The sequence below is a fragment of the Marmota monax genome, unplaced genomic scaffold (genome assembly GCF_021218885.2).
Source record: "Marmota monax isolate L192 unplaced genomic scaffold, Marmota_monax_Labrador192_F-V1.1 WCK01_AAM20220418_F8-fsc00196, whole genome shotgun sequence".
Taxonomy (NCBI): domain Eukaryota; kingdom Metazoa; phylum Chordata; class Mammalia; order Rodentia; family Sciuridae; genus Marmota; species Marmota monax.
In genome coordinates, this window is record NW_026694390.1 from 1,809,483 (window position 1) to 1,821,249 (window position 11,767).

The following is an 11,767-nucleotide window of genomic DNA, read 5'->3' on the forward strand; positions in this document are numbered from 1 at the left end:
GAGGAATGGGTGCTGGTTACCAAGCTGAGCAACTATCATAAGAGCAGCCAAAAGATGCCCAGCACCAATTCAACAGAAAGGGCCCCTTTTTGGTGTATGGAGTATTTGCTGGGGTTGCTCCAGGTCTCCCATGGGAAAATGACCATTGCAGGGTGGGAATTGAAACCAGGTGAGAATAGGAAAGCCAGATCATGTTCATGAGGCATGAGGTTGGGGCCTGAGGTGTATTTCTCTTGCTGCACCAGGATCTGCTTGGAGGTGAGATGGGGTAGATAGGAATCAGACCCTTTCCCAAGCTCCCCCTTGAGTGAGGAAAGAATCTAGAACTTGACTAAGGTTAAGCTCACCTGAAATCCTTACAAGAGGAAACTCCCAGAATTCATTTCCCAATAATCCTTTGCTAAGCTCACCTCTCTCCACCCAGCTCTACTGTGGGAACTGGGGACCCAGATGGAAATGAGGTCCCTGCCAGCTTGGAGCTCAGTCTGGTAGGCAGGCAGACACAGTGACACCTAGTGTGATCAGCACTGCAACAGAGAGGGCTGGGGCTGGGGGGCAACACCAAGCAGGGAAAGCCCTTTGGCCTCGAAGATGTCAGAGTTGGTACTGTCCAGGACACAGGACCATATTGATGGTCTTAGGGCTGCTAGTGGTTTAGAATGGCTGAGCATGGGGCAGGGTGGAAAAAAAGAAGTGGCTGCAGCTGAGGTCAATGCTTTCAAATCTCTCTAGCTTTGAAAGACATGTTAAGGATGTGGGGCCTCATCTAGCAGGTGAGGGAATCCCTGAAGGGTTTTGACTGGTTGTGTTGGTTTGTCCCAGTAGCTATAGAAGCACCCCAAGTTTCCCTTGAGGAGCCCCTTCTCATTCTGTGTGGCTTAGATGGTGCTGGGCTTGCACTCTTTGCATATAGGTACACTAGACATACCTAGTATGTGTGACCTGGGGAGGAATGGCACTGTCTTCCAGATAACTTGATGTTAAAGGACATAGGGGAGCTCAGACAAGAAGGGCCAGAGGTATTAGTTGCAGACTCCCTTCTCATCAGGAAAGTAGATGGCAAGAAACACTTATAAGGCATGACTACCAGAAACAAGATGCTAAGCCATTTGTGCTTTGGCATCATTGAACCAGACTCAGCCCAAGGAGTCCCAATAGCCAGGCTAGAAACGTGCTCAATGTTCAAAGGGGGAGCAGAGTACTTGGGTTCAGAGGTGTCCACCATGTTGGTACCCAAAGTGATTGGGCAATGACTTCCTCCAATGGAATCTAGGTGTTCATATTCAAAGAAAAAGGAACAGAAACTGGGTAGCCACTTGGAATACATCCCTTCCCCCAAGGCATGTACTCCTGGATTGGTTCACTGCTGCACACTTGGCCAAACGAATCCAAAAAAGAATCATTGTGGTGTTTTTGGTTTGCTTGTTTGTTTTTTGCTAGAACTATTGGGAAAGAAAGGGAGTTCTCTTTCCTGTGGGGATGAATAGCAGGATATAAGCCTTGGAGGTCTCCCGACTACTTGGGGACAACTTGTCCTAGGATGATGCAAACAGGAGAAAGTAGATGGCAAGAAACAAATACATGCCCGATGCTGTTACTGAAACAACTGGAATCAATCGCGACCAAATGGAGAATCTAGCCCTTGATTCTCATTTCCAGTTACATGACACAGACCCTGTGGGCTCAAGCCTATATTTTAGAGTCCTGTCCCTTGAAACCTCAACTCCCAACTGATATGGTGATGAAGAGTTCTTTTGGTAGACCACCCTAACTGTCATAGAGAAGCTGGAGTAGAAACAGAACTAGGTTAAAAGGCCAGGGCACCCAGATTCATAGTAGCCTCTATCAGGCCACCTCAGGGTGGGGCCCTAGGATCATCTCTTTCTCATGGGGCCAAGGCTATAGACTCAGCACTTGTCCCTCCCCTCTGTTTCTTCGTAGCAGGCAATTGGTGATGTGCCCTGCTGGGGACATCTCAGGTGTGTAATGAGTGGAGAGGGAGCCACACTGCTCGAACCCCTGCCCGAGGGGCATGTGTGCAGCGCCTGTCATCATGTGGCCAGGACTTGCACGTGTGTGTGCTGTCCAGGTTGAGCTGTGTGCGTGTTGGGGTTCCTGACCTCAGCTGATTGGTTGAACATCCACCGTGTGCGACCCATATGTGCTTTGGGTCTGCTGCCGTGTCCAGCGGGGCAGCCTGTTGCTAGGAACTGGGTGGCACGTGCATGCTCTGTGCAGGATGCCCTCGGGGGTGTGAGTCCAGTGCCCCAGGGCTCTGATTCTAGGCGCGGCAGGTGGAAACCGCGTCCTTCCCAGCCCCTACCCTCTCCTGGCTGCCTCCTCGGCGGCGGGGGGCGGGGGGCCCTCTGCTGGCTGCCGCGCGCGCGCACGCCAGACTCGGCACGCGCCGTGTACGCGCCCGTGCGCGCGCCCCGCGCCTCCAGCCCTGCGCTGGGAGCCGCTTTCACTGCCACTGTCTGCTCCCCCGGGCCGTCTCCGCTGCCGCCTCCCCCAGGCCGGGGGCTCTGTCCTCTGGGCCGCTCGCTCCAAAGCAGAAGAACGAGCTCGAAGAAGATGCTTGGGCCCGTGAGTACCGCGGCGGCTGCGGGCCGGGCGGGCTCGGAGCGCGGGCGGAAGATTGTCCCAGGGATGAGCCCCTCCCCGAGGGCGGCTCTAAGCCCTGGCCCGGGTCGCCGCCCAGGACCCGGGCCCGGGGCCGTGGGCAGACCCTCCCCCAGCCAGCACTGGAGGGAGGAAGGGAGGGAGAGCGCCAGTGAGCGAGGGAGCCTGAGCGGGGCGCGAGCCGCCACCAGTTCGCTTGGAAACCGTTGCCACAGTAACGGGGTTGCGCTCCCCGGCAACGCGACTGCGGGGTAGCGACGCCCCCTCCCCCCTTCCCCACCCCACGCGGGGCCACAGCCCCCGGCGCTGGGGAGGGAGAGCGGGTGCGCGGTGAGGGGAACGTGGCCCTTCTGGCGGGTCTGGGTGTGCCTGCCTCCACCGCCCGTCGAGGGTGGGGGTGGGGGGCGAAAGGCTCCGTGGGCACGAGCTGGTTCCCACGTGGCTGCAGTCGTCGCAGCAGGGCTCCTAGGGTGGCTGCAAACGTGGAGGCGGCCCAGACCGTGGGCCTGCCGTGGGAGGTGGAGGCATGGAGGCTGGGTTAGGGGTCTCAGTAACCCCTACTCCAGCACCTAGGTCTTCTCTGGTTCCCTCGCGACGGTGGCCTGCCCCGGTGTTGTGTTCCCCAGAGGTGATGTTCCTTATCAGGAGAGAGGAAAGAAGCTGCCATCCCTCCTCCTCCTTATGGCCAGGGCATGTGCCAAACTGCCTATGAATTGACTGTGGGTCTCTGCTCAGTGTTCCTAGCCACCATTCTCCGGGAAGGGGTGGAAGAGGAGTGGGCAGGAGCAGAGGAAAGGACATTGCTGACCCAGGGAAGCTGAAGCCCAGGCCAACTGGAAGCGACCCAGCCCATTGTCTGGACCACAAGTGCCCCTTTCTTGTCTGAGCACAATGCCTCGACTATGCTGGATGGCAATCAGGTTGGCTGGCAGAGACACCAGTGCCACATGGAGGTGCCTGGTCCTCCAGAAGAACTCCTCTGGGAGGAGAATGGCCGCTGAGTCAGAGGAAATGACCTCTGGCTCCCCTCCCAACCTTCCCTCAACGGGTAGTAAGCTGGAGAGAGAAATGGCCCCCCTATCAGCTTTTCAGGGCCTGACTCAGCAGATACCAACCCCAACCACAAGCTTGGGATACAGCATCTATGCGACCACAACCACGCTTGGGTTTCCTTTCCCATCTAAGGAAGTATCCTGGTCACCAGAGGTGACAGGTATCTGGGGCATTTGGGGCCTTGGCATAAGATGTCCTTAGATGGGGGCTGCTTGGGAAGTCAGGCCTGAGTCTCTTGTAGGCAGGGGGACCTTGGGAATTACAGTCTCTTTTCATTCTTTCCCTGTTCTGTGTGGGACTTGTGTTGAGCACTCTGTGTCCATTATCTCCTAATTCTTACAGCTATTGTGCAAGGTAAGTTTATTATCTTCATTTTAAAGAAGGAGACTCTGAGACTCAGGGAGGTGAAGTGACTTGCCCAAGGTCATACAGCCAGTAAGTGGTAGAGCTAGGTTTCCATTGAAGATTTCTCTGCTAGCAAAACCCCTCTCAATCTGCTAGACATAGCTTGGGTGACCCAGGCAGAAAAGAATCCTAGAGCCTCCCAGAGGATCATTTTGTTGTTGTCGTTCCTTCACATTCTTCCAGTAAAGCTAGTGTCTCTCAAGCTGTGACACACCTTTTCCTTCTTCCTTCCAGATTCTTGCTCCCTCAGATGCTTTATAGGATTGTGCTGCTACCAGCCTGTCTTCTTCCCTCCCTCCATTTTCTTTCTCTGGCCGAGTCCAAACAGTGAGGGCTGCTTCAGGCCCCTGGGAAAACCCTGAGCATCTAGTCTTTGGTTCACATGCTCCGTGTCCAAAGCTTATGGTCCTGACTGTGGGAGAGTTTAGCAAAAATGGCTCCAGGCAGTGCTGGACCCTGTGGTGCCCAGTCTAACTCAGAGGTTGTAAACCCAAATGCTTTCAGGGGCTCAGAGGGTGGGGGGCAACAGGATGAGTGAGGTGGGCCTCAGTTTGTTTGATGTCATCATGTAAGGTGTGGACTTGGTATGACCAGATTGTCTGCTTTTCTAGATGAGCCAAAAATCTAGACCTTCATACAAAATCTGGTTTTTAAATGTTGATAGAATATTTTTAAAATAGACTATGAATCAACAAAACATCCATGAGTTGTGTCCAAGCTGAGTATCATGAGTCTGAGGCCTCTTGTCTGTGGTAAAGTGAGGGCAGTTTTTGCTGGAACACCCTCAGGCTGCATACAGTGTAGTACCATGGGCTGGTTTCCACATTTGAGCCTCTCTGGCTGCGAGGTACTGGTGTTTGGCCACATGCAGCTGTGAACATTGGTCTTGAAGTATTTTCATTTTCCTCATCAGTTGTGCTTATCCCTTGGCACTGTCAGGAAGGTCTCACCATCCCTACGCTGTGGGCAAAGAAACTTAAGTTTAGGGATGGGAGTAGCCAGAATGGGTTCACTTGACTCAATTAGGACAGAAGCAGGATTTGAACCCAGGGCTGCCCGTCTTGCTCTAAGTGTTACACCAGACTGCCCCCACTACCTTGTGGCCGCCTCCCTTGGAAGGAAAGATAATTATTCCCTCACTGAATGAGGGGATGGAGGCACAGGGAGCCTCCAGAATGAGGTTTTGGTGGGAAAGTCTGATCTTTGAGTATCTTGCCTCACAGCCCCCAAGTGGGCCAGAGCTGAATCTAGTGGACATGAGGCCTTTTTACACACAAGCCCACTGGGGCCCCAGTCTCTATTCTTCAGTTTGCAATTTCTCAAGCCCTGGGTTCCTAGCCCACTGCCAGGGTTGATTCACAGAGATTCTACCTGCAGGCCAGGGTGCCAAGCCAGTACCTTAGCCTTGCTGGAAATGATACAATGGCCAGCTCCATGCCTGGCTGATTTGGGGAGCTGGGCAAGTTCTACCATCCCTCTGTGACCTCAATTGATCTGTCCTCGTGTGGGAGAGGTGTAAAATGTTACCAGTGCCTCTCGGAAATGCCCTTCCTGCCATGAGAATGGGCTTTGCGATTGCTATAGCTTCACGAACACCTGACTCTGTGGCCTGAGTGGGACCTAGCTCCTTGTTGCACTTACATCCTTGACTGTAGAGCGAGGTGAAAACAGCCACCTCCTGAATGTTAGTGAGATCACGACTGTAGAGGCTGATGGCATGTGCAAGGCATGTAAGACACGGTGACAGTCACCTTCCTCCTCCACCTGCCCTCAGCGCCTCACACCACACCCTCCTCCTCCCTCCTGTCTCTGGGCCTCATGTCGAGGACTCCACCTCGTCACCCAGAGCCCCTGCTGCCCGGGACTTCCTCTCTGCTCCAGAGCCCTTGGTGCGTGCCTCCATGTCATCTTTTCCTTTTATTCATAGATATATGAGCGCTTGGTTTGCTTATAACCCACCCTGCGAGGGCTGAGGCTGGGTGATGGCTTCTTTCTCAGTGACATTTTGGTGAATGACCGACATTTCCCAGGAATGAATTGGATGCAGACCCAGCTCCTGAGGTGTCACTGTCCTACAGCTAAAAGACCAAACAGGTAACTGGACACCTCTAGTCATTCCTTCAAGAAGTGGCTTTTGAGCTACCATGTGCCAGTTGATCAAAACAAATGAAGCCTCTGGTGTTGGACACAAACTACTCCAGAACTTTCTGGTCACTGGGCTTCATTATCTTCCAGCTGTTGGGGTGAGGTGGCTCAGGGATGACTTATCCAGAAAAGAATGACCAGAGCCCAAGCAACCTTGCAGGGGCTCATCCTGAAGGCTCTGATCTGGGTCCCAGGATGCTCCTTGGGATTAGCAACACTGGCTCAGCATCTGTTGGGAATCTGTTAGAAATGCAAACTCTGAGGTCCCACCCAGACCTACTGAATCAAATGCTGTGAGTGGAGCCCAGCCTTCCAGTGGTTAGGATGCTTGTTCAAGTTTGAGAGACACCAATTAGAAGCATGTTAAGGCCAGGATTGTCTCCTGAGATGGTGGGAAAGCATTGGAGGGTTCAGAAAGGAGAGAGCCTAGGGAAAATAGGCAATGTGGAGAACTGGTTGACTGGGCAGGGGTCCGGCATGATGGTGCAATGGTAAAACGTAATAGTGACCTGGCCAGGGTACTGGCAAGAGGACCAAAGGGTGTGGATACTACCCCGAGAATAGGAACAACAGGCTTTCGTATCTGGAGTGAAGGGTGGGCCCATTGCTGAAATAAAGGACCCAGTAGCAGATCTTTGGAGTCTAAAGTTGAGGGGCCAGGGTTTTTCATGCAGCCATGTAGCCAGGTTCTAGAATATGAGATCTGTGGTCCTTGGATGTTATTTAACCTCTTTGAACCAAGTGTTCTCATCTGTCAAATGGAGAGAATGCTAATCTACTTCCTAGGACTGTGAGCTCTTTGTGCAGCCCCCAGGCAGGCAGCACCTTAGAGACGCACATCTCTGCATCCCCAGGTCAGAAGCTGCCATCATCAGGACTAAGGGTTTTGTTCATCTCCACACCCTTGGCGTGGATTAGCTCAGTTTTTACTGTAATCATTGATGAAGAAACTGAGTCAGCATGGGTGTTAGGTAACACTGAGATCTCGCTTTTGTCCCCCTACTTTGGTTCCAGTAAGTGTGGCCTAAGAAAACTGTACAAAACTATACACCCCAAAACACTACACATAAATCAAGATGGAATCCTAAAGAATGTTCAAATAACCTGCAAGAATGTGAGGGAAAAAAAAAAAAAAAAAACAGAAAACAAAGATGGCAGACTTAAGAATCAGTTCATCTGAAGCGCGGGGCTCCTAACAGCAGAATTGGACAAGAGGCAGGTGTTTGCTTTTAACAGTCTGAAGGGGTGAGGCAAAGGAGTGGCTGAGGGCAAGAGGCTGGCTCTGAATTTGAAGGGCTCCCCAGACAAGGGCAAGAGCTTGCACAGAGGCATGGAGTGGTAAAGCCTTTGGGGGAGGCTTCAAGAACTTTGGTCAGGTCAGTAGAGCCTTTTCAGGTCTGAATGAATCTCTCAGTTGTACATACTGAATACATATTATGGACTAGATGATTATGTGCTGAGTCTTCCTAGGAGGGAGGCTTTAGGCTGGATTGCAGCCCTTTGGGCTGACTATACCCTCAGGGAGGAAAAGGCGTCAAATCCCCATCCTTCAAACTGGGCACTGGAGCCAGACTAGGGTCAGAGGGCCCTCATCTGTAAGACCTCAAGCAGGAGGCTTCCCCTGACCCACAGCTGCCTCATCTGTAAAACGCAGCAATGATTCTTACCTCCTGGCTAAGGGGTGGCAGTGGCACCTAGCAGATTTGGAGTGTGGCCTGCCCTGGTGTAGTCTAATGCACAGCCTGCTGAGCTGAGCACCCTCAGGGTACAGTCCCTGTTTTTCATTCCCTGTAAAGTCTGAGGCCAACATCCCATCTCTCCATCCTGTAGCCTTCCCTTCACTTCCCTTCGCTTTTCCATGGCTGCTGTGGCTGGTAGACATGTGCTCCAGGGCCTTGGTGGGAAGGAACAGGAATGCACATTTTGGCTACTAACTGGTCAGAGTGCCCAATGCCCCTGCAGCTGCCAAGTCCTGCTGTATTGACCGCTCACAAGTACTGGGCTTTTCATTTATACCTCACTCATCACATAGGCACAGTATTTGGACACAGTTTGAATTAGACATAGGCTTAATTTTAGCTTAATTTAGCTGTGTGAACTGGGATAAGTCATCTCCCTCTCTAAGCCTGCCTCTTCATCTGCCAAAAGGGCATAACCACTAGTGATGAGGTGGTGTGGACAATCATGTAAGATTGTGCATGAAAAGAGAGAGGAACAAGTCCTGATGGTCTTGAAAGATTTTTAAAAATACCTTTTATGTATTTATTTTTAGAGACAAAATCTTGCTATGTTGCCTAGGTTGGCCCCAAACTCCTGGGCTCAAGCAGTCCTCCTGTCTCAGCCTCCTGAGTAGCTGGGACTATTGGCCTGGGTAATTGGGCCTGGCTCTTGACAGATATCCCTAATTTAGCTAAGCCCAGTTAGTTCCAACCCCAAAAGTGCCTTTTCTGACCCAGAGCTGTTCCTGCTCTGCGGACCAGGGGGACCTCTAGTTAGTGCCAGTTCCTCAGAACATTCCTGTTCCTGAGGGCTTAGAAAAGGAGAACAACAGATTTAATTAACTGCCAGTGACTGGCAGCATCGTGTTTTTATCTGGGCTGCCGTCGTCATGGCAGCCTCATGGCGGGGTTGTCGAGGGGGCGGGCAGAGCTATTGTTCCTGCCATTGTCTGTTCTGGAACGCAAGCCCAGGAGAAAAGGACTGGCACGGGCACCAAGTGGCACATGGCTGAAGGCAGCCATAGAGTCAGACAGGAGCCATCTGGGGGAAAAGGCAGGCCGTGGGGTGGGGGTGGGGGGAGGCTTGTGGTCTGGCATCCTCTCAGCTTGGGGCCCAGGCAGACTGTGGGCCCCAGAGCTAAGTGTATGTCCCATGCCTTGGGCTTGCTGAGGGTAGGGGGTCCTTGGGGTCCTGAAAGAGGCCCACAGTGTACTCAAGCAGCAGCATTCCCCCACCCGGCTCAGGCTAGGATTTTGTGTCCAGGCCTGTGTTCAAATAGGCTCTACCACTACACAGTGAATTGCTTCTTCATTCCTCACCTGTAAAGTGGAATACTTCGTTACCCCAAAAGATTGTACGTTAAAGCTCCTGGTATGAGGCATCCAAGAGGGCTCATTTCTGGTCCATGGGAGTAGTCAACAGTCCCTTGCTGCTCTTCCCTCGAAAAACCAGGGCTCCTTCCTGACTCAGGATGCAGGGTTGCCCCTCTCAGCCCTGGCTGTGGAGAGGAAGTGGAATTAGAGCGGAGTCTGGAGTAAGTGCAGGTCCAGGTAAATCTGAAAGACAAGCTTCCAATTCTCATCTAGTTTTCCTTCCCTCTGCAGAGAAGGAAAGGAATTGGGGGAAGGGAAATGGCAGCCTGGAGATAGAGTGGCAGAGCCAAGTGGGGCTGCGCATGGGTAGGAGGCGGGGAAGCCGAGTTGGAGCTGGAATCCGGCAGGCAGGCGGAGGCGCCTAGAGGAAAGGAAGAAGGCCTGGCCCACGCCTGGCGCCGCGTGTCAGGCGCAAAGGAAGGACCAGAGGCACACAGTGGCGGTCGGACCCACCCACCAGCCGGAGCGAAGATCAGGAGGCCGCGAGTGCAAGGCTGAAGCTGGGCGCCGGCTGGGCTTCTTGTGGGGCTGGAGGAAGTGGACCGCCCTTTGTTCACTCAAAGCGACCGCGCCGAGACTCCTCTTCAGCGCCCTGGAGTCCATAGGTCTCTGAAAGCGTTTCAGAGCAGGGCTAGCCTGTGGGTTTTAGGCGGAGAATCTCGCGTAGGCTCAGCGACCAAGCCTGGCCTTCGCGCGCCCCCTGCTGGCCCGCCGTGGGTCCGTCAGCACGCGAGCTCGGCGGCGGCGGCCGGGTCTCAGATCCGGGGAAACCCTACCGGGGAAACCTCGAAGCGTGACGTCATCGCCAACGGTGACGTCACCGGGCCCCCGGGGAGTGCGGGGGATCCCACGGAAGAGGCTTCCCCCGGACGACGCGAGCGCGGGCCGGGAAGTCATCGGGAGCTCTGGCGCGGCTTCACTGCCCCCTGTTCCTGCCCCGCAGGTCCCTCGCGGCCCAGGGTAAGGGACGCCCCCGCTCCGCCGGCGCCATGGGAAGGAGCGGGCGCCGCAGCTGCCCCCCACCGGCGCGCGCACGACTTGAGCCCCGCTGCAGGAAACCCCCGGCCGCGGGTCCCCGAGTGACGCTGGCGGCACCTGGGAGCGTGGCGCGGGCTCGGGACCACGCAGAGGAGCCCAGTGTCCAGTGAAGCTGTTGAGAACCCACCGCCCGCACCGCCGCCATGGTGATGTCCCAGGGCACCTACACGTTCCTCACGTGCTTCGCCGGCTTCTGGCTCATCTGGGGTCTCATCGTCCTGCTCTGCTGCTTCTGCAGCTTCCTGCGCCGCCGCCTCAAACGGCGCCAGGAGGAGCGACTGCGAGAGCAGAATCTGCGTGCCCTAGAGCTGGAGCCCCTGGAGCTTGAGGGCAGCATGGCTGGGAGTCCCCCGGGCCTGGCGCCACCTCCACCACCGCACCGCGGCCGCCTGGAGGCGCCGGCGCACGCGCATCCGCACGTGCACGTTCACCCGCTGCTGCATCACGGGCCCGCGCAGCCACACGCACACCCGCACTCTCACCATCACGCGCTGCCGCACCCGCCACCGCCGCACCTATCGGTGCCGCCCCGGCCCTGGAGCTATCCGCGCCAAGGTAAGTCCACTCTTCAGCTAGGACCTATCGCTGGCAGTAGGAGTGGGCGGGACCTCGGCAGGAGCAGACTCCCTGCTGAGGAGCGAGGCTTCCACCCGCAGCCCCCACGCACCCGGGAGGAGGGTTGGGCTGGGGCGGGCGGATGGCCAACGCTTCTGCGGGAGGCTGGGGACCGGTGGCCTCACCACCTCGGACGGCTTCTCGTTCCGCAGCGGAATCGGACATGTCCAAGCCACCGTGTTACGAAGAGGCGGTGCTGATGGCCGAGCCGCCGCCGCCCTACAGCGAGGTGCTCACGGACACGCGCGGCCTCTACCGCAAGATCGTCACGCCCTTTCTGAGCCGCCGCGACAGCGCGGAGAAACAGGAGCAGCCGCCGCCTAGCTACAAGCCGCTCTTCCTGGACCGGGGCTACACCTCGGCGCTGCACCTACCCAGTGCCCCGCGGCCCGCAGCCCCCTGCCCTGCCCTCTGTCTGCAGGCCGACCGCGGCCGCCGAGTCTTCCCCAGCTGGACCGACTCAGAGCTCAGCAGCCGCGAGCCCCTGGAGCACGGAGCTTGGCGCCTGCCGGTCTCCATCCCCTTGTTCGGGAGGACTACAGCCGTATAGAGGGGCGCCCGGCGTCCTGGGCCCCACCGGCGGACTCCTGGCCTGACTGCGGGGCTTTTTAAATGCTTCCCTTGGACTGCGGGGTGTGGGGGGGAGGGATTTCTTACCCCGTTTGTTACATTTTGAGGATAATAAAGGTGTGTGATCTGCTTTGGTACAAGCGGAAGGGACACACGCTGCTTGCGCCCGAGGTTCTGGTGACCAGCCATGCCCGGGGCCTTCGCAGGAAGGGACCTGATCCCGCATT

General features: G+C 55.6%; 1 protein-coding gene across 1 annotated transcript; it reads left to right on the forward strand.

The window, feature by feature from the left end:
- Positions 1-10,498: 10,498 nt before the first annotated feature.
- Positions 10,499-11,679, forward strand: Prr7 (proline rich 7, synaptic). The gene is made up of 2 exons (XM_046468005.2): positions 10,499-10,910; positions 11,123-11,679. Exons 1-2 carry the CDS (start codon positions 10,499-10,501, stop codon positions 11,518-11,520), a joined length of 810 nt encoding a protein of 269 aa, XP_046323961.1. The 3' UTR covers positions 11,521-11,679.
- The last annotated feature ends 88 nt before the right edge of the window (positions 11,680-11,767 follow it).

What these genes read in the sequence shown, in the direction of transcription:
- Prr7 (XM_046468005.2), top strand. Translation starts at nt 10,499, where the DNA reads ATGGTGATGTCCCAGGGCACCTACACGTTCCTCACGTGCTTCGCCGGC. An exon ending in CTGGAGCTATCCGCGCCAAG is followed by an intron (nt 10,911 to 11,122) that starts GTAAGTCCACTC and finishes CTCGTTCCGCAG; the next exon opens with CGGAATCGGACATGTCCAAG.